General features: G+C 41.8%; 1 protein-coding gene across 3 annotated transcripts in view; it reads right to left on the bottom strand.

Annotated features, from left to right (window-relative positions):
• The window catches only part of oma1 (OMA1 zinc metallopeptidase), a 33,197-nt gene extending 13,635 nt beyond the window's left edge, over positions 1-19,562 (bottom strand). The window contains exons 1-8 of one of the 3 annotated variants that reach the window (XM_054789433.1): positions 18,909-19,562; positions 17,692-17,920; positions 17,452-17,625; positions 17,267-17,374; positions 12,443-12,571; positions 11,496-11,570; positions 9,915-10,064; positions 6,239-8,202 (exon numbers count right to left, since the gene is read on the bottom strand). In XM_054789433.1, coding sequence (XP_054645408.1) covers positions 7,939-8,202; positions 9,915-10,064; positions 11,496-11,570; positions 12,443-12,571; positions 17,267-17,374; positions 17,452-17,625; positions 17,692-17,920; positions 18,909-19,249 — 1,470 coding nt within the window. In that variant the 5' untranslated portion in view covers positions 19,250-19,562 and the 3' untranslated portion in view covers positions 6,239-7,938. Of the gene's footprint in view, positions 1-6,238; positions 8,203-9,914; positions 10,065-11,495; positions 11,571-12,442; positions 12,572-17,266; positions 17,375-17,451; positions 17,921-18,908 lie in introns of those variants that run through there. The other 2 variants (XM_054789432.1, XM_054789434.1) reach the window with 2 other exon arrangements.
• Positions 19,563-23,472: the final 3,910 nt, after the last annotated feature.

Raw genomic sequence — 23,472 nt, 5'->3', positions numbered from 1 at the left:
GGAATAACAAGAAGGAATTCTCCCAATGCTAACGTGGGAGTCTATAATGTCTTATTTTCTCTTATGTCTACTATATTGGATAATCCAAGTATAATGGTGACTATAAGGGTGTTATTTCATGTTTAGAGGGCTCTAATAATGTTAAAACCCGTATTTCGAAGGTCTAAGGTCTAACTACGAAAAGATTCCATTTATAAGTAAGGAATCCTACTTTGCGGAAATTCACTTCCCAATTAACTGTGGTGAACAAAGGATTACTGTACAGTAAAATAATAAATATTGTTAAAGTAGTGAAATGCATGGCAACTATATTTCTGACTTTGCAAAATAAATAAATACACAGAATAAAATACAAATTGTCAATAAAAGAAATAAATAATCTATTAAATAAGCATTCTTAAAAGGGCCTGTATGCAACGCTCTACAAAATTCTTATTTTTTTAAACCAGAAGAATACAAGAACACCACTACTGGCCAACACATTGTACAAAAACAATTCCATACTTTTCGCAATTGCGACTTAAACTGCATGAAAATTGCTGTGAATTTTTGTTCGGCTCGAATAAAATAACACATGGCTGTGACTCAAAGGTGTTGGTATTCACGTACATGCACACACACTAAAGCATTCTCAGAGAGGTGGTCAATGTACGTATAACAAGTCATGTTGCTACAGTATGACTGGCTACACACTCATTGATAGGTAACGTTAGTAGTTTAGTAAAATGGCGACATTAGCTGACGACACCATAAATGGCGCGTGTGCGTGTGTTACTGCGGTGTATTCAATGCAGGAAGAGACGGGATATCATGTTCCAATATTGGCGCCCTCTCGGCAGCTGACAGTACAGTGCCTTTAAAATATATCCACACATATACGATAGCGGAATGGTAAAATAACTAGAATATAAGCACATAATAATACGCACATACTGTACATACTTAGTGTATATCGCTACATGGGTAATTGTTTTGGGTCACTTTTTTTGTCATGCAAAAGAACACACATTGGAAATAGTACAAATGGGCTCCAAACACAAGGTAGAAGGAGAAACAATCATTATGGCAATGCCTGTTTATTCAGTGGTGGTGGGGGGTTCTTATCACATTTGACGTGTTAATGGGGGCCAGCTCGTGAGCGAATGCGCTTGTGTCTGCTTACAGCTATTTACCAGGGATATGTAAGGGATTAAGCCTGGAATACATCAGAATAAATTCGCAATGTAATCCTTACGTGTGTGCACAGGTGTGTGTGTGTGTGTGTGTGTCTTTTCTGTGACGTTAAATTTGACGTAATATTAATTTTTCCGGCAACCTAAGGAAAGCCTGCTTGATGCCGCTTACATGTTTCATCAAAAAGACCACATCTACATGTCGCGTTGAGTGCAGATGTTTAGTGACAACTGAAAGTTTTTCATTGATCCACTAACACTATCAGTGCTATTGATCGCAACACTGGACTGCTGTGTGTCTGCTTGTTTGTTCAGGGAGGCTGATACACAATAAAGGTATTTCTGCAGGTTTGTTTTTCAACCTGGGGGTGGACATGGCGAGAGAAAAGCGGAACAGACAGACAGGCAGACGTAGCAGAAAGTGTTGCAAAAGCACCTTTGCCTTTCTGCAAGTTTTCTTGGTTAAAAGCAGCGATGTCCAAAGTGCAGCTTGCTGGTCGTTTTCACCATGACGCTTTTTTTTTTTTTTTTTAATTTACAGAAGTACCTACCTCAGTTAGAGTACGCCCCGGTTACCATGTTTTTGGTTTACATTTAAAAAAGTACACAAAAATGTTGGCTCTGTTTGCATACATTTTCCGGTTAGCGTACAATATAACGGGCGTCTTGTTGTGTTATTAATACACTGTGTGAGTCCAACTGTGTTCTTAATGTATTTTTATCACAAAACGTCCTGGTGAGCATCATGTTGGCTTACTAATACATGGAAACAAGAACCGGAAGTCAGCTCCGTCGCCGGTCTATGATGTCATCAGCGGTTGACTCTCAAAAATGTTAATACATGACAAGTTTTTATAGTTTTACATGCATAAAACATACCTAAATGCATATAAATGATGAATGAAAGGGATAAATAGACATTTACGGTTACTTTTACCTTCACTGAAAACGTGTTGCTGGCAAAGACACGATGTGGCAGCGGGATCAACACACGACACCACCTTTGTGTGTTGTCATGGGTTATTTCATGAATTCAATAGTTTTTCTCCAATATTTACAAAATAGTTGTTAAACATTTCAACGACCTCATCCCTGTTAGTGTTTCCAACCATAAAATAGTGAGGGTAGTCTGCTTTCTTAATACTGTTCTTTATAATACTATTTAAGATACCCCAAGTTACTCTGGTGTTATTTTTATTCTTATCTAGTAAATTAATATAATATTCCCTCTTGCACACTCTCAAGATAGTTGTCAGCTTGTCTTGTACTTTTGTTCTGCTTCTTTAGTTTGCTGAATGATAAATGTCCTGTATAATGTGTTCTTCTTCTTACAGGCGTTTTTTAGTCCTTTTGTCATCCATGGCTGGTTGTTTTTCTTTTGCTTCTTGGACTTTTCTTGCCAGGGACAGTTCTTATCATAGAGCTCCATATAAGTGCATAGAAAGTTGTCATACGCTTCATCCACATCTTTTGCACTGTACTCTCCCATCTTTGTTCTTCTAGATCTTTCCGAAAAGCGCTGATGCTGTCCTCTGTGCGCAGTCTTTGAAAAGTCTTTCTAGCCACCTCCTGTCTTTTATTATAATGTTCATTGTAAATTAGAAACACTGGAAGATGATCACTGATGTCGTTGATAAGCAGACCACTAGTTGTGTTATTATCAAAGTCATTGGTGAATATATTATCAATAAGGGTGGCACAGTGGTCTGCTATTCTGCTTAGTCTGGTGATTTTAGGATATAGACTCAAACTATACATTGTATCTATGAAGTCATCTATTTCCTTGTACTTATGTGGATTCAGAAGATCAATATTGAAGTCTTCACATATAAAAATTTGTTTTTGACCTACTGTATGTCTGTAAAGGTTGTCTTAATCCAGTTCTCAAACATTCCAATCCTTGACTTTGGAGTTCTATATAAAGAACTTAACACATTTTTGCTTTTTTCTTTATAGATTTCAATTGTTATACATTCTAGGATGTTGTCAACAACAAATTACATATTCTTCACCATTCTATGAGGTGTGTTATGAAGTCGAACAGGTGAACGGTGCTTGGAAAGTTGGCACTTAGCCAAATGTAAAAAGCGTCAACACAACCGCTTGGTGATTAGGGTTGCAGACATCCAAACATCTACGTGTTTTTATGACAAATCTTAATTAACTTTGATCAAATGTAGAATTGACGCTGGGAACACCGAGGTAGGTTGGATTGCAAGGTGTACGTAAAGCACTTAATGTGCGGTTCCTATAATACCTCGTGCACTGCTGCTTCAATATTACTGCATTATCACTCATAGCAAAAATGCCGTAGTTCACAGTCTGATTGGCTTCTAGCTCCCTGTTCTCGCGAGACACCTTTTTTGCAAATGACAAATTTCATCACGGTTTAATCCCTACATGTCAGTACTATGAAAACTATTGAAAATGCCCAGGAAGTCTTATTTCAGCCATTTCCTCTCATTTTTCACTTTTTCTTGCATTCCCCTCCCGCCTGTGCCGCCACAGTCCTCCTTCCTGTCACACCCTCCATCATGTCAGAGGAGCGTTTATTCAAATTGAGATCAAGTGCGACAGACAGAGAAGCAGATGTGCGCTCTGGTGTACCTGACAGTCGTGAGGATCGATGCAGTCATGAGCGCTGTGTTAACATCCTAATCTCTAATAGCATCACAGCAGACACACACACACACACACACACACAGATCAACATGATAAGTCAGCAAGAGTCCATTAGAGGAAAACTTGTATGTGGAGTTGAAAGCGAATATCAAGATGACCCCGCGCTAGAACGCCACAAACGCGAATGCTTGTGCTAATGCTAAAACAAAAAAAACACTGAGGAAAAAAAATTGGCCATGGACTTTTGGGTCCAGACTGCGCCACTATAGGATCTGCGCACAACTTGCCCCACTGATGTGCACGCACACTGATCTTGTGTTCTCGGCGCACAGCAAATGCTTGCAGCGCAACAAAATAAAATCCAACCTGAGCTGTAAATAAAATAAACACATAACAATTGATTCCGTACCATTTTGCAATGCAACTCCGTGAGTGACAGGTGACAACAATAAGTAACAACACAACGCCAAACACTGTCCGGCAATGATGAGATCCTGTTGGTACGTACTTACGTCCATAATGTAGTACATGTCGCTGTTTTGCAGGTTAGCGTATACCTACTGGTGCGGCATAGTTAAGGGAGCGAAATGCTGCTTTCTAACCCGTATTATGGCTAAACGAACGGGCAGTGCCACATCCACTCACCAAGCTGGAGTTAAAAAAAGAGCTTAAAAAAAATATATATTTTAATATATATTTTTTTTTAAATGAGAAAGGGCTGCTCTGCGCCAGTTTTCTGAGTGAAAAGTGTGGACTGAATGTGTGGCTTAGCCGTGCGTGTGGTACTGGCATGCTTTTATTTTGAGGAAGTGTTACACTGAGTTTGCCTGAGTGATGCAGAAGGGACCGGAAGGTGGTTGTTTTTTTCAGTTGCGATTTTTTTTATTTTATTTTTTTCTTTCGACAAAAGCAAACAAACACAGCAAATGTGGTATCACGTTCAAGTAAATGTTCAGAATGAAACCGTGCCAGAACAGGTTGCTGCTTCAAAACAGAAAGGAAATAGAAATGGAAAATGAAATGATAATCTAGGTGTTTCCTGCATGATTCAGATAATGAACTGGATGAGATAGCTCCACGGCTTGTTTTGTCTGAGGTAGACCAAAATGAAAGCTACATTATGAAATACAACTTGCTCTTGAACCCACTCATATACGTACAAAATACCACAGAATGGAAACTGGGCTAATGTAGCCTGTTTTAAATAGCCTTGATCACACAGTACAGTTAATGCTAATGCTACTTCTAAATTAAAAACATAGGGTGACCATATTTAAAATATAGTAACGTAATAACATAGGGTGACCATATATTGATTACTGAAAACCAGGTCCCTCAGCCCGGCAATGAGATACTCAAAAGTTTACTCAAAGATGCCTTATAGTCAGTGACGTGCAGTGAGGTTCACGGCTGGTGAGGCGCCGACTTCTTTGGAGTTTAGATAGCATATGACCAATTTTGTTAGGTTCTGTTGTGTTGCCTCCGTTTTGTTTTACCTTGGTGACCTTTCCTTTTTTGTTTCCCCTTAGATCCTGTGACTTCCTGAGAGGGCCATGCCACGAGGTGCACCTGTAGCCACTTTGCCATTAGGAGTATTTAGCTACCTGGCTACAGGAGGAGGAGGAGGATGTAGGATTATACTGCTTTGTCTGCATGTTACCTGAGACACACTAGAGTTCCATCTGCTTCTACTCACCTAGTCAGTTGGTATTAGTGGCTCTTGTGTGTGCTCCTGTCAAGTATTCTGTATGCTAGTCTCCCGCCCTCCTAGCGCCTTGTGACACCGTTCTGGTCACCATCCCTTTTTGTTCCTCGTACTTTTTTCCTGTTATTTGGTTCTCCTATGGTGCCTTTTGTATATTGCTACCTTGTTTTGCACCGTCTCCCTCAGTTTTCTGCATTGGAAACCCCTTGCCTTTTGTGTTCATTATAACGCTTCAATTTTTTAACTCAAACAGTGTGAAGTGGCTCTGCGTCTGGGATCCTTACCTGTAACAAATGTTGCCTTACTGGGACACTTTCCCCTGAGTGTGTGTCATACAGAAATACTTTAACTGCGGATTAAACACAATAAAATATTCACCAAAATCAAACACCCGCATTCTAGCAGTCGTCTTACGCAAATGTCCTCACAAAGAGAAACATTCCCATGACAAAAGTGTCAAGAGCTGAGCCACACAAAGACAGAAATACAAGGACACATGCAATATTCCTCAGCATGCTGCATGTTTATGTGCGGCAGTTGCCGGGGAGGTCAAAGTGCAGCCAGAGTGCATGTTGGGACACGGCGGCGCCTCCCACACAGCAGATGTGTCCTCCACTCTCTGTGGGAGTGCTCTTCCGTTTCTAAGCATCTCCACAATACCAGGAATATACCTGCCAGCAGTCTTTACGGCCTGGTGAGACGTCCCGTGTGGGGGCGTCACAGAAAGGAAACACAACACTGAGAAGAAGGAGCTCAGGCTCTTTCTTGAGGGGAAGTTGCACATCTTTGTCAAATGTTTGATTTAAATGTAAATGTAAATGACAGCAGCCCACAAAAAGGACACAAGCTCTCTTTCGGCTGCCTTGTCAATCCTTCCAATTTGTCTCTCTGGCCTCTCAAGCTACAATCTCTTTATGCCGCCTGTTGCATCATTGTTCAGCTATTGATGGTAGTGTCCATGCCAAACTGTGAAGATCATGGAGGCTCATTCTGAAAGAAAATAACGCTGGTTTTATCATGTTAAAAAAAATTAAAACATGATAAAAATAATTTATTTAAATCAAAAAATTCTGACCTATAAACTGCAATTTTCAAGTAAAATATAAAATCCGCTTAGCATTTTCCTTGTAGAAGTGCTGCAAATGCATCAGATTGCGAGGTCATCTCACACAAGCCCCATATCATTTTTTCTTACAGTGAACCTGTTGCTTTGTTAATTTGAATGCTGTTTTTCATCATTGCTCCATGGTCACTGCACCTCTTGGCCCCAATGCAAATTAACTGTAACGATCAGAATTTGTCAACAGATTGTCATATCTGCACCTTTGGTCGTACCCTTACCAAAAGGCAACGGGCTCTTGTTTGGAACATGCGACACGCCTCCACAAAGTTTCACACAAGTCGGAAAGTTGCGTCGTTTTTGTGTAATTACGCCAACAAACTAATCAAAAGGTGATCAAAGCAATGACATGAACCTTTTCACTCAATTGGAATCAGGATTCAGGATTAGTGGGGGTGGAGCCAAATCAAGCCGACGTTGGTTAAGCTTGCCAAAAAAAAAATAATAATAAAGAAAGTAAAATCTTCTAGAACAGACTAGAATTTTGCAGTATTACTACGATACACAATCTCCAATTGTATTACTGGAGCAACAAAGAGACATATTGCAAATGAAATAATACATCAGTACACTCAGAGCCCTGAAGGCTGTACACCGAGTGAGATCTCATGTTTCACATATTTGTTTTGCTAGCTCATCAATTAAAGACGGCAATCGCTCCTCCCACAAGCTGATGAATGATTGCGATGCCACCAGTGGAGTTCCCCAGTGTGGGATAAATAAAGTTGACACATCTTACCGGTGGCGTTGTGGTGGTGAGAGCCAGAGGAGTGGAGCCAACTCATCCTGGCTGGGAAGTTAAAAATGGCTGCGTCTGTTTGTGATGCAGCTAGTAGTTAAGTAGGTTGATGTTTAAATACATCTCCAAAACGTTCACTACAGACTTGAATCTGGCTTCTTCTGCTTGTTAGAACTTGTCAAACTACTGACTGATGCATTACTGCCACCAAGTGGTTGGAAGCTGTAGTTTAACTACATGTGCCTTCTTCAATTGATTGCATATGCAGTCCTATGGTAAGAAACCCTGCTCTATATAACAAGACTGCCAAAACACTAGCCAGAGATCCTTTATGAGACAGTGATCTGGTGGCTTTTAGAAAAAATATGCTCGTCCCTGCCAAGTTTTGAACTGAAATCGCCGGCTGCTCTGCTGCCATTCCCAGGCCACCCGTTGAGTAGCCCTGTACAAGTGCAATGATTGTATCATGGATTTATGTGGTTTTCCTCCAATTTCCTGCATTCTTTCCTGAGGGTTTGCCCACTGACAGCAGAAGAAGAGTAAAGAAGTCTTTAGGGAGCAGCACCACAGCCGTCTCCACTCATTGAGTCAGTTGTCCAGCATTGAGAGGAGCCTCCACCACGACCTCCGACGCCGGCTCACGGGCTGAAGAAGGTGGTGGAGTTTGGGCGAGCAGAGCCACAGCCACCCCTGTGGTGGGCCCTTGTGACGGCTTCATCGGGATACCGGCTCTTTCCTGGACCTTGGCATCCTCCAGCAGCACGCGTACACTCTTGGAGAAGACGATGCGAGGGTCGGTGGACGGCAGGGCGGGACACACACAGCTTTCCCTCAGCTCCAGAGCCTAGACACACAGGCAACGTGGGATTACAGTATAGTAGGGTGGGGACAAAGTTCAAGGTCAGATGGCTAGTTTTCAGGGTGAGCACCACACAGCCTGTTATCCAACACAGCCCCAATCTTCTTGGGCATGGAGATGACCAGAGCTGCACGGGTTGTTGCTGGGATCCTCTTCCACTCCCCCCTGATGACATCACTGGTGGAGCTGGTGGATGTTGCACTCTCCCACATTTCTTCTTTCTTTCTGCTTGAGGATGTCCAACAGGTGCCCAATTGGGTTCACATCGGGAGGAGACATACTTGTCCACTTCATCACCTTCAGCTTCCTCAGCTCTTCTTCAGAATGTTGGAATGAACCGCAGCTCCCCCAGTGCCAGCAGCACTCATGCAGCCCCAGACCATGACGCTACAACCACCATGCTTGATTGTAGGCAGGACACAGTTATCTTGCTACTAGCATGTGTTACCAGATATTTAGACAATAATGGCTGTGTACTGACTCATTTTAAGTGGATAGTAAATCTATACTGCTATACAAGCTGTACACCAGGGCTATTCAACTGGCAGCCAGCTGGTCAAAACCAGCCCAAGAATGACATCAGACATGCCTGTGAGTTAACTTCAAATCTTGGCTGACATCTTTGCAGCACATTCCTAAAAATATCAGCAGGTCTTGTCATGTAGTGGATCCACGATTAATGTTTTTTTTATATAACAATAGAGGGCTCCTCTCATATACAGGGTCTTTTGACTAGCTTAAACATATTGCTGATGTCGGAATTTATGACATTATATACAAAATAAGAATATTAGTGATAGGAAAACCCGAGCACCCTGCGACATTTGGCTTTTTCTTTTTAGTTGAATAGCCCTGCTGTACACTGACTAGTCCAAAGTATACCTAAGTTTCACTTCTATAGTACTGTACCCTGAGAAGATATTGTGTAATAAGCATGCACGTGAGGGGTGTAGTGACTTTTGTGAGAACGTGCCTAAATAAAAAGCATGGTTTGTTGGCTTAATGAAGACTAGTGCGTGTCCAAATACCTCGCACATCACAACAACACACAGTGAGGGCAATGCCTCTTTCATGGAAAGAGCATCCACATCAGCAGACTCTTACTGTGCTTGGATTGGAGACAAGGAGCACACAGACGGAGGCACTTTGTGCTTTTCAACACACATACAACTGGCATGGACGCACACCAGTACAGTGTACCTGTGGCTTCACTTTGACTACAACAATGGCCGCCACTCTGGGTCAAATCCACCATACAGGAGTCAGCAGGACAGGCAACACACACGCATAAATTTACACACAATTAGACAACCACTGAGGCACCTGCTGGACAATCAAGTTGCTCAGCCATCTGCTTGAAGAGCCAACTCAAGGTTAAAGCCTCTCTCACACGCACACACACAACAAGAAACAATGACCATGAATGCCGGAGCCCGGAGATGCGTTTGACTGTGTTGCATCCAAGCCTGCAGGTTGTGAAATGCATCTCTCCAGACGCTTCATTAGTACCGTGTGAGCGTTCCTCAGGTCCTTTTTACTTTAGGGAGATATTTTGATGCAAAAAATGCAGCAAGGAGACTAATTATTGTGTGTATTTTTTATCTTTTTACAGTGTGGGCCACCAACTCTTGACATCACACCAGTGGGCACACGTTTGCTTAACAAAACATAAATAAAGATTTAGCATGTGTGCATACTTGCGGCACGAGGCGGTCCAGTTGCGCCACTCGGTTCCTGTGAGACGGATGTGTGGACAACCACTGGGGCAGGCTGACTTCTCCGCTCAGCTGGTCCCGGATCTCCATCTGCTGCCAGAAGACGGGCCCTGCACGCACATCTGCACATGCCTGTAGAGGACACACGAACACACACACGCGCTCAAACAGGGCATGTGTTGCTATCCTCGAAATTGTATTGTATTGGCTGTGACAGCATTTGTTTACTTTGCCAACTGCGCCACCTAGTGGCAAATATGGGCATTACATTGCATTAATTTGAGTATCAGTATTGGTTTATTTATTTATTTTTTAAAGTATTTGTTACAATTATTATTTCAATTTAAAAAAAAAGACATTTTTAACAGTGGCTGATTCGCAAACTTGCAAAACTGCTGAACTTGCTGCATCATGATTTTAATACTGTGCTGCTCACAAGTCTGTGAGAATAAGGTAACTCTTTATTTAAGTGAACCACTCTATGAACCACTCTATTTAAACAAGCAGAGTAACAGCAAAGCTCACTATGAACTTACCAGTTCCTTCAAAATCACAGGAGGGTTACCATTCCACACACTAGTCTTACAGTGTTTTTTTTTTAAGAAAGAGCTAAAAAAAAAAAAAAAAAACATCACACAGCAGCGGGTAGATAACAACACAACAGACAAAACACTACCAACAAATAATGCAGAGTAGCCGACAACTATGTGAGCTCTAAACATGTAACTTAGCAGCTTTTTACAACAACAGCACACCGGGAAAGCTCTACACCAATGGTGTTTTGAGGACAAAACATAATTAGTATAACGACACCAAGAGCGCAAAATTGTTCAGTGACGCTTAAAAAGTTAGTACGTACCCCATGAATGTGATATTCACTTATAGCTTCCACGTGGGACAAAAAACGAGCTCCAAACTAACCACATTGCTTTTTGTTTTAAAAACAAAAAAGTGGTAAAAAGTCAGATTTGGAGTACGAAGACCAGAAGATAGGCGGCTAACTCTAGCTAGCTAGCTAGCTAGCTGCCGCCAGTGACAGCGAGGCAAAGCGTGTAAAGAAAAATGCAAGAAAAGGTTTGATAAGGGAGTGATCAAACACACTGATCTAACACACTGGCATCGACTGGCGTAGCCTGTGGCAAGCTGTCAAACAAATACGAGACAAAGTGCGTTCCTTGTCGGCTCAATGTTGGCAACCCTGTGGCAACCCTATGTGACACAGCAGACAGGGTAGGGTAGGGTTTGATGCCAATCGTGTTTTGTGATCTGATTTGAAAAGCATTTGTCGGCATATGCCGATCACGTGTTTTTTACGGAAATAGGCCAATACTGATCGGTGGCCGATCAATCAGTGCTTCCCTATACACACGCACACACCACACACAGTATATGTCTGTTAAATGTTAATATGCGTTGTTGCTTTGTTTCACGAAGGAGGAAATTATGCATCTCGATGAAACTGATCAAATTAGAGTACGAATAACAGTCTGGCTAGCTTTGCAAACATAAAACATATGAATACTCCTTACAGTGTTAAAATGCGATGTGAAGATGATAGCGTACCTTAGCGGCCAACTGCAGTCCAACTTGATCTGCCTCTGCCTCCAGCTTCCTGCTGTAGGGACGGTTGAACATCAGCTGCAGGGGGCGCCACACAGATAGTCAGTAATGTGACTTCAGTCAAGCTATTGTGCAAGTCAGATGTGTCCGAACTTTGACTGCCCAAGGCCACATGTTGAAAAAATTAAATGTCCAATGTAGATCAATAAATGCTAAGCCTGTGGTTCACAAACATTTCACAGTCGCGTACCCCTTCAGACATTTGATTTGAAACCATGTACAAGTAGATGCGCACATACAACCAGGAATAAAGCCTCATTTTCGGGGGAATTCCCACTCTTTCATCCTGACCCGCACATACATTGACAGGTTTTCACAGTGTGGGGTTTGGAGCGCCAATATGAATTCAGTCTTCAAGGTTAAACAAATCAAACTTACTTACTAATCCATATAACTCACACTTCCTTCTTTCTGCTCTGACTGTGCGCTGTGAGGCATTCAGGCACACTTGTAATTGTGAGTGTGAGGCGCTTATTGTTTTTCCTTTTTATTCACATACCCCCTATGACATTTGACGTAGCCCACTTTGGGAACCTAGGTGCTAAGCTAGTTGAAGAAAACATCCGTATCTTAGCTTTTACAGTTATAAGTGACAAAGATATTAGTGTTATATCTAATTTTTTTACAACATGCTGAGTGCCAATAAAAAAAACAAGCTGCTCTGTATACTTTGGCATATGTGGTGTTTAACTTCTTTTTGCACTTGTATGCCAGTTAAAGGAAGCAAAACTGTCACTTAAAACATTCCTTACACCGTTAATAAAGTTCAGCGCTATTGAGACTATTTCCATGAACAGGATTTCCCATGGGAAATCAATCATCATCTTTGTGTTGGACCTTAAAAGTTCCACTGTGTGGATATAAATATTAAAATACTGTATGTGAGCCACCTGTGTGAGTTTGTCCTGTGCCCATTGACCCAGCAGTGCAAGGCTGTCCCGAGGACACACAGCCCATATGGCGGTTAGCAGGACCACAGACAGGAGGTCCACCACATGAGTCAGGCTGGCCTGTTCCGCCTACGTAGGACGACAAGGTGGAGGTGAGGTTAGGAGGAGAGGGCGGGGGGAAAAAAGCAGGTAAGCAGGAGTACACAGATTTTGATCTCATTTCAGTGCAAGTTTATGCAGCATAAGAGCCTGGTGGGTAATATGTCAATGCTCATTCCCTTCATCTAATGAAAACCTCCTTGCAGCATTTCCTCCCAGGCAGGCGCCCAAAACCCACAACTTCGTTACAGACTTATTTTTTTAAGCATCAAGAATGGACTTTTAACGAGGCGGTAAACACTCATGTGCTTCGCCAGACAAGATGAGATGAGAGGTGATGATGATGCAACAACACCGCAACCTCATCCATCACAACACCATGTAGAGACAACAATGGAATGTTCACTGCGTTTTAAACACTTTTTGGGCACTAACTGTATCATATTGTATTTCTATTACTACCAAAAGCTCTTTAATACAAACAGTAAAATGTCATTCACTTTTATCATCCATTCTTGTGTTCTCATTCTCACAGTATTTTTACCTTATTGAACCTTGATTTAACCAGGAAACACTACTTTTTAAAAGTATTACAAAAATGAATATTACAGTAATCCCTCATTCATCGTGGTTAATTGGTTCCAGACCCAACCGGATTCCTTATTTATAAATGGAATATTTTTGCAGTTAGAGCATACCTGTTTACCACCTTCTAAAAACGGGTTTTCAACATTATTAGAGCCCTCTGGACATGAAACAACACCCCCATAGTCGTCTTTGCACTTCTATTACCCAAAGTAGTAAATCATAAGTGAAAATAAGACAGAAAGTACCGTAATATAAGCTCACACATTTAGCATTGGGAAAGTTCCTTGTTGTTCTTCCAGTTTGTGGACAGTTTTTCCTGCAGTGTCTGTTGTCTCATCAATGTAACGTAACGTAACAATACTGACACCTTGAAACTCTTCTTGGGTACGGGCACTATGGTGGTGGACTTAAAGCAGGTCGGTACAGATGCTTGTGCAAGCGACAGGTTAAATATGTCAGCAAGCACATCAGCTAGCTCTGATGAGCAAACCCGAAGTGCACATCCTGAGATGTTGTCTGGCCCTGCTGCTTTTCGTGGGTTTGTTTTGTTCAGAACCCTGCGCACATCAGCTGATGTCACCATGAGAGGTGAGTCCTGTGTGCTCCCCAAGTCCAGCCACCCTCTCTGCTCATCAGGAGTTTGGGAGTCAAAGCGGGCCTAGAACTCATTCAGCTCATCAGGAAGTGTGGTTTGGCTGGACGTGGCTACGCTACTCCGCTGTCGATAGTCTGTGATGTGCTGGAGCCCCGCCCACATGCACCGAGGGTCTGAGGTGGAATAGTAGCCCTCCAGCTTCTGTCTGTACTGCCTTTTGGCCTCTCGTATGGACCTTCTCAGGTCATATCTGGCCTTTTTGTAGTCCTCAGCGGTGCCCATGACAAATGCAGTCGAACGAGCACGTAGCTTAGCCCTTACATCACAGTTCATCCACTGTTTTTGATTAGGGTATTTTCTGTAATACTTGGTGGTGGTAACAGTCTCTATGCATGTGCTAATGTAGCCAGTAACAGCAGACGCGTATTCATCCAAATCAACAGTACAATCTTCCCTCCCCGCTGCAGTTTTAAACACATCCCAGTTTGTGCAGCCAAAGAAGTCCTGAAGTACTTGATCAGTTTCTTCATTCCACACTTTAACAGCTGTACTTACAGGGGGAGCTTGTTTAAGAAGTTGTCTGTATGTTGGATAAAGGAATATGGAGATGTGGTTGGCCTTTCCAAAGTGGGGTCTTGGAACAGCCTTCAAAGCACCTTTCATGTTGCTGTAGACTTGGTCCAGGATGTTATTTTCCCTTTTAGGAAAGCTTACATGTTGGTAATATTTGGGAAGAACAGTCCTGAGGTTACAGTGGTCGAAATCGCCAGATATAATGAATACAGCGTCTGGGTGTTTTAGTGCCCGTACCCAAGAAGAGCAACATGACCTGCTTGAATGACTATCGCCCTATAGCACTCACTCCTATTGTTATGAAGTGCTTTGAAAGGATCGTCATGACCCACATCAAAAAGAGCATCCCGGCAACTGTGGACCCCCTACAGTTTGCATATCGCCAGAACCGGTCCACGGATGATGCAGTCAACACTGCCATCCACACAGCCCTTTCTCACCTACAGGGCCAGGACACATACTGTATGTCAGAATGCTATTTATAGACTATAGCTCTGCATTTAATACAGTCAGCCCCCACAAACTCACAAATAAGCTCCTCACACTTGGCCTGTCACCCCTCCTCTGTAACTGGGTGTTTTACTTTCTAACAGGCAGTCAGAGTCCACAATTGCACATCCAGCTCAAGAATTGTGAGCACTGGGAGTCCGCTCCTCTACACGCTCTTCACCTACGATTGCGTGGCCTCCCAGAACAACACCAGCATCATTAAATTTGCGGATGACACTACAGTCATCGGACTGATCACTGGTGGTGTTGAAACATCATACAGAAGAGAGGTGGAGGACCTCATAGCTTGGTGTCGTGATAACAATCTCCTTCTCAATACAGATAAGACAAAAGAGATGATCATCGACCCAAGAACAAGGGAAAAGGAGCCGCATAGACCCCTGTTTATTGATGAGACTGAGGTGGAGAGGGTGAAAACCTTCAAGTTCCTTGGCACACACATCAGCGAGGACCTCACCTGGTCTCACAACACCCAACAAATTATGAAGAAGTCCCAAAGGAGACTGTACTTCCTGAGGAGACTGAGGAAATTTGGCATGTCCACCACAATCCTGAGTTGCTTCTACAGATGCACTATCGAAAGTGTCCTTACCGCCTCCATCACTGTTTGGTACGGTAACTGTACAACACGTGATAGGAAGGCACTCCAGCGGGTGATCAAGACCTCACAGAACATTGTTGGGGCAGCCCTCCCCTCACTGCAAGACATTTATAAATCTAGAGTCCTACGAAGAACACACAACCTCATCAAGGACAGCACACATCCACAACACTCATTATTCACACTCCTACCGTCAGGCAGACGCTACAGGAGTTTGAAGTCCAGGACCACAAGGCTGGCAAACAGCTTTTACCCACAGGCCATCAGGCTTCTCAACGAAGCACTCGCACACGCTGCATGCAACACACGCACACACTCATAGCACTTTATTATTTATTTATTTATTTATTTGTATTAATGTCTCTTCTGTTGTTGTTCCTTAATTTATTGGTATATATGTTTCTTATGTATTTGTATTAATGTTTCTCATGTTCTTATTCTTTCTTGTGTTTTCTTTCTTTTCTTGGGAGAATGAACAGAATAAGAATTTCATTGCATAGTATAACTGCCTGTTTTACTCTGCATATGACAATAAAACTCTTGAATCTTGAATCCTTGTGACTAGTGTAGAATGCTACATATCACAACGTGGCTTTCAATGCATTTTTTCAATGCCTTAGATTTGTATTTTGGTTCATTTAGCCATTTTTCTGCTTGAAAATGCTTCAATTTAGGCCAAAAATACGCATATTTTTATGCAATTATTTATTTAGATATTTTAATGTATGATAGAGTGAAGCCACGAAATTTCAAGTACGATGTGGTGAGGGATGACTGTACTGTATATCCATATTTATTAGCATACCTGTGTATATATAAAGTGTATAAACTGCCTATTTTAATGTTTTTTTTGTGTTTTTCAACAATTAAATAATACATGTTGTAATATATATATTTATTTAGATATGTATACTAAAACTAAATATTTGATTTTATATATTTATTTAACCAAAAAACTATTAAAAATCCAAGTCGGGCCTCTTCTTCTGAAATTTCTGCTTGTTTCGTTTGCTTTATAAATAAAGGCAATTACAATTAATTCATACTTAAAATATATTAGAAATACAGGTAATACAAATTTGTAAATTCCGGCCGTCATTTGAAATGGCTTCCAGTGTGTTTTTTAACTTTTAAGTAAGCAGAAAAGGCTGCACGGTGGCCTCATAGTCAGGAGATCAGGGGTTTTCGTATCTCCGTTGCAACATTTCTGTGTGGAGTTTGCATGTCCTCCCGTTTTCTCCCAAGTACTCTGGCTTCCTCCCACATTCCAAAAATATGCATGTTAGGTTAATTTGAAACTCTAAAATGTTCATAGGTTTGAATGTAAGTGCGAATGGTTGTTTGTTTATATGTGTTCTGCGATTGGCTGGCCAGCAGTCCACAGTCTACCCCGCCTCTCGTCCCAAGACAGCTGGGATAGGCTCCAGCATACCCGCGACCCTAGTTAGGTTAAGCGGGAAAGAAAATCGATGGATGGGTGAACCACAAAACAATTACCAATCATTGCTGTGCAGTGAAACGCATGTATCTCCAGATTTTATGACATAGAGAAAAATGTATTTTTTGAGGGGTGGGGGTTAAAAGTAAAAAATTCACAAATTATTTATTATTATTACTGAAATTAAATAATTGTATTTACTGAACCTTTATTTAAGCAGGAAATAGGGTTGTCTCATAACAGAAAAGCACAGGAACAATATCGAATGCATACAATGTATGCAAATGATCTCTCACACACAGCTCTCTGTATTTTGCAGTGCAGTTGTACACCACACTCTAAAGCTCTTGCCATGGATCTCATAAGCTGTGCAGGTGTACCTAATGCAGTGGCTTGTATCCCATGCAGTTTTTGACTTACAGCGTGTCCAAGTAAGGCGTGAGCCATCTCGTGTCCTAAGACGATGGTAAGCTGGTGAACATCTGCCACAGCTTCCAGCATGCCAGTGAACATGAACACTTTTCCATTCTACAAAGTAAAAAAAACAAGAGTCAAGGTCAAAGTCAAAGTTTCACATGAGCAAGTTTTAAAAGGTCTTCACTGACCGGAAGGACAAAGGCGTTGGTGTTGGGACTCTGCACCACGTGGACGCTCCATGTGACGTCGGACATTTCTGCGAGGTCCTTGTTCCGCTGGGCAAGGTGCTGGACCACCTGCTGTACCACCTGATGACGGGCGTCACTCTCGGGAAGCATCAGCTCAGCAAACTCCTCCATGTACTGTACAACAAACAATAAACAACACCATGTGTCATGCATCGTACTCATTACGTGTATATCCCGCACCGCTGCCGAGGTAACAGCCGCCAGCTCCATGTAGTTCTCCCTGCTGAACACCAGCAGGCGCGTGCGTCCCGTCACCGGCGACTCGTCCAAGTGGGTCAGGAGGAGGAGGGCCACGATCACTGCCACCACGCCAGCCGCTGACGCCAGCCGCCATCGCCGCTGCCAGGCCCACTGGCGGAAGAACTGGCGGCGGTTGTTGGGGAGCGCCACCCACCACTTCCTTACACTCCTTCAACAAAGATAATATAACAATAACTACAAAAAACAGTATGCCAACGAATGTTAACAATGCTAGTAGATAGCATGCTAGCAATCGGCATGGATACATTATTGTGTTTACATGGGAATGTCTTTTGCTTTAGTGGACAAGTGCTAAATTTCAATGTGATGAGCAGAATGCTAACATGCTAACAGGAAAGTTGGGTACAGAAAGCGCAAAGGCAGGCAGACACTATTTTGTGTGAGGATACTGAAAATGCTAATACAGGTGTTGTAGAGCCTGACAGCGGTCGGTATGAAGGACCTGCGGAACCTCTCCTTCTTACACCGTGGGTGTAACAATCTGCTGCTGAAGGAGCTGCTAAGGGAACCCACAGTGTCATGTAGCGGGTGAGAGGTGTTGTCCATGATGGACAACACCTCTCATCTATGTTATTGTGTTAACACAAAAACATCTAAAGGCATAAGCGGGGTGTCCAGAAGAAACTTGGCAGCAAGAAAGGGTACATTTTTCTTTATGTCATGTTGTAAAATAATATTGCTCTGTAATACTGGAAAGTATTACATCTAAGGTCTTTAAAGACATACATCCCTCAGGTATGGCATCTCTGCCAACCCGGCTACTTCTGTTTTGTTCTGCGAACTTGCACAATTTCTCTCATGCAGTTGTTTTTGGGGTTTGTGAGTGTTTGTGAGTGCATTTTTTTTTTGCATCTGTTTTTGATCCAGTAGTGTTTACGCCAAAGCAGCATTTTGCCATTACGTTTCTTTTATCATGTTTGTGTGTTTTTGGTTTTGAATTATTTCATGTGCATGTGGAGCGTTTAGACGTTGCTGCGTGTTTACCCCTGTCAGCCACCTTGTGAAAATAATAAACATTATATGTTCTACTTAAAAATGTACAAATAATGATAACATTTGGGGGAAAAATATCTAAAATATTTTAATTGCACTGTTTTATAACATCATTAGTTGTAAAAATGTTAAATAAATCATACCTGCCCAGTATGATGGCCATAAGCTTCTGTATGGGCTTGAGCACCATCCACAGAACGGGAGTAGGCAGGGCCCCCACTGGGGATGAGGTATGGAACTGGCTCCTACATGGAGGTCTGTGTACTGGGTTAGGCGTTTTGGACAGGACCGTCCCCGCAGTGACGTGTGGAGGGAGGGAAGGTCCACCGTGAGAGGCTCCAGGGTGTGGAGCTCGTTGACAGCGGATGTGAACGGACACAATATGCACCCTCCTCCCAACTGTTGAGCAGCACACCTGGGGGTGTCGTGTCAGGTGTGCCCGGAACGAAGACAAGGGCAGCCCCCTGAATAGGTGCAACATCATGACGGAACTTTCTAGAATATTCTATATTGTTTCGCCTTCTCTTGCTAGCTAAGGAGCATAGCTAAGCGTTCTTGTAATACTTATGCTAATGCTAATTACCCTATTCCGGCTGTCAATGTCACGCTAGCATCGTGTGACCTTCGTCACATTTATCCAAGTTGCGCTAGAACATGTTTTCTGTTATTGTATCCAAAATATAATATATGAATAATATAAAAGTAAATTCAATGATAAGCGACTAGAAATGTCATCACATCCATCCAACATGCACCTAACTTTGCCTGTTCTGTTCAATGGAGTTGCTCCGGCATACAAAATAAGTCCCCATCGGAAACAACAACTCAGTAACAAGAGTTCCGCGTGCCTCAATGACTCCGTAATAAATAGGAGCTTTAGAATGTTTACTTTATTATTATTCCAATATCTCATACCACACAATTGCATTCTGTTAATTCGACAGCGTTAACTTGGAATTGTGTGGCTTGAAAACACGTCGGTTTTTCATTATTAGTAGCATTTTACTTTAATTGTTATTAGTGTATGTCCACCAGCATTAAATGTATTTTACTAGAACAGTTCAAAAACTGGGGCCTATGCTTGGCTTTCCCTGGCCCTGGCATTACCGAGCTATGCTTTTGTTTCGGGTCCTGCCGCGTGTTGACTGTCCCTTCACTGCATGGCAGAGGTGGGCGATAGTGCAAGTTTTGGTATCGATCCGATACCAAGTAAATTCAGGAACAGTATGACTGATACTGATACCTTCATACCGATACTTCTCCCCGTGCGTGCGCGGGTTTTCTCCGGGTACTCCGGTTTCCTCCCACATTCCAAAAACATGCATGTTAGGTTAATTGGCGACTCTAACTTGTGTGAATGGAATACTATCTGTGCAGGAACAAAAGCACGATGGGGTGAACTTCTTGTCAGCTGGCACCTCGCAGTTGTTGCAACACTTCAAAGTGTCTCGAGCTGGCTTGTTGGTGCCCCCTGACAACAAACGAGGATGCCAACAAGCCTGCTGAAGGAGAGCGCGTGCTGGCAAACAAGGACGTTTTGTCAGGATGACATTTAATCCTGAAAAGAATGGCAAAGAAGAGCAATGAAGGCTGTTTCCCGTCCTCGCCGCGTAGCTGTGGCAAGCCAGCTCGTCTGCGGCACCGCACATCTTTTTGTTGATCCGACTGGATGCTGCTATTAGGACACAAACATTCGCACTTTAAAACACAGTCGACCTCCCAAACACGTGCACAGTTATCTGACAGCAAAGTTACTGTATGTTGTGTCACAATGATGTTCTCAGTTCTCACTTTGTATGCAATCCCCTATTTCTTTATTCAACAAAATAAACTATATGATGAAATGGAGGTCATCCAGTGGCTCTCATGCATGTTTTTCTCTGCTTGGTTACACTTTGAAAGACAGCAGCATGTTGCCTGACAGTGAAAACGTGTCTTCCTGCGGGTAGGGTGTGTATACAGTAGCACAGTATTCCCGATCATCATTTTATTATTTGTGTGATATGTAGACACTTGGAAACATACCGTTGTGTTACGCTGACACCATGAACAATACAGCAATGTGTTTTGTCGTGTCCTGATGCACTTTGACCTGCAATCTTACACAAACAGGGCCGATACAGGTGAGAAGTGAGGACATGGAGCCAATCTGTTTGGGCAGAACATGTTTTTGATGTAGTTCATTATGAGGCAGTCAAGGCTTCATGCAATATGCGTAAATACTATTGAAGTATTTTTACTACATTCTTTTTACGTTTTTATTGTGGAAATCCTTTCTCCAGTAGTACACAGTCAGGGATTTGTGTTTATTGCTCATGGGAACTTTTAGCAGTGAGTGTCTATGTCGCTTAGGGCAATCAAATCTGTCAATCAAACCCATCACAGGCCACTTCTAATTACTCAGTCACAGTATGGTACTGCCACTACGCAATACGTACCCGGAACACAATTGATTCGACGGCGTTCTATGTATGTGCAGAACGTGTCTACATCCGGTCGACCTATTTTGCGGCAGTCACATGTTAGGCATGAGTAACCTACGCAAGCAATACAGCTTTTATACAGTAATTTAGCTTAATAATATAGCTTAATAATTTTCCTGGAATCACTTTGTGTATGACATGACTGGAATAAGGTATGGATGATTGCTCACAAGTACCTCATTGCTAACAAGGAGAAGGAAGTATCTTTCAGAATTATTCGCAAATGCTATCCTGCTCATCACTACATGACCAAATTTAGGAGAGATATTAATACGGACTGTTCTTTTGTGGGGACCACCCTGAGACTGTTTTACGTCTTTTCTGGCATTGTCCACACTCCAAAAACAGACGCATTACTGATCACATCTTCAAGGGCTTTTTTTTTTTTTGCTTGGGAAAATGTTTTTTGCTTTTATAGGAGATCTAAGAAAGAAGAAAGGGCTTTTTTTTCCTTATAAATCTATTGATTATTTTGGCCAAATTTTTCATCCACAAATGCAAATATTGCAGTAAAAATTAATTTCATTTTTTTCCTCAAAAATGTTGGAACAATACATTCAATTTCTAAACATATCTGACAACAAAAAGGCTCTCACAACATGAACAATTTGTTCTGATTTAAATGTTTTTATTTGATGTAACCCCTGGCTGTGTTCTTTGGTTTCTGTTAGTTGTATACTTTTATTGTATACTTGTTTGCTGTTAATATTGTTTTGTTTTTTAAGAAAAGGACACGTGTCCGGTTCGTGTACGTTGCACTAAATCAGTGATTAACACTGATCTGTATAATATATCTGGATAGCTCATTGACCTGTGAAGCCACACGGCCGCCATATTGCCACTCGCAAGAAACACTTCTCGACAAGCTTTTGCATTCGTGGTGAACTTCTTTTATTAATTCGGATTGGACACAAATTTTGCCTTAAGATGCCTGCATGTGCAGCTATTAACTGCACAAATCGCCAGTTCAAAGGCTGTGGACGAACATTTCACCTGTAAGTATGATTGAAATGTAGATTTATGATTGATAATTTAAGGGTTTTGCACTGTCGATCTCTCAGATATTTTCGATCGTGTAAAATTCCTCTGATTAAATGTATGTCCAGAATTGATACGTTTATATAGCTCTATAATAGCTAAGAGGAAATTTACGTACTTTTTTGTTGTATCATGATATATGTATTTTTTTAAGGTACGAAGGTTGCGTTACTTGAAGGAATGGGAGAATCTCAGTGCTTCCATGATGCTTACCAGGCATTGTATTCAGTGCAGTTAGCAAGCCAGTTTGCATACAATTGACCCGGCATGACCCTTCATTTTTTTTTGCTGCTGAATGACTGACGTAAAGGGATTCATTCATATGATATGTTCTGGAAAATAATATCACTGAACATGCATACCGGTATGTTTGAGATTGCAAACAACGTATTGTCTTACCCAAAGCATATGGTTTTGTTTCAGTGTTGTTGTTGTTTTCTGTGCGTGTTTATGGTTATTATTACATTATGGTTATCACATATTATTCTTGTGTTTGTTGTTCAAATATATTTTTATATCAGAAAAGAGGTTATTTCTATTTCATAACACAAACAAAAAATCAGCAAAATGTTAAATGATTTTAAAACTTGTCCAAAGTCACTCTCTTTTATGATTCATATTTTGTACAGACGAGAGCATAGTGAATTGTATGAAAGTAAGAATAAAAAAAAGTAAAGGATCATGACCATGGATTTTAGTGGAAAAAAGGGATGGGATATGCAGTTAAAATGAAAATCTCTTTCCAGAGGAGTAAAACTATGCATTGCTATAGGGGAGTGCTGAGCCAGGGTGCAGAGTAGAATTTTGTCCCAAAGGCAATGAGAATTGGAAGGGGACAAAGTACATTTAATAAAGCCAAAAGACAGAGAATAACGTATCAAAGCGTTTTTAAGGGACGAAGGTTGCGTTACTTTAAGGAATGGGAGAATCTCCCCGCTTTTTAATTTAAAATATAGATGTTCTGCGAGCCTCTTCATCTGCTTTATACACTATGTACGCTGTGTGAATATAGTCGAGATATGAGTGGTAAGATGGCGTCTCTGTGGCTTCAGCGGCTTGCGACGTATGAGCTATCCAGATATATAATACAGATCAGTGATTAAACATTGAGCCGCGAGCGCCCTCTAGAGGGCCGCAAAAAATATGTTTTGACCCTGTGGTCCATAGGGGCCACAAGACACTACAC

Source organism: Dunckerocampus dactyliophorus, chromosome 10 (assembly GCF_027744805.1).
Source record: "Dunckerocampus dactyliophorus isolate RoL2022-P2 chromosome 10, RoL_Ddac_1.1, whole genome shotgun sequence".
Classification (NCBI taxonomy): Eukaryota; Metazoa; Chordata; class Actinopteri; order Syngnathiformes; family Syngnathidae; genus Dunckerocampus; species Dunckerocampus dactyliophorus.
Note: the sequence above shows the minus strand (reverse complement) of the source record. Positions and strands in the feature narration are given on the sequence as shown.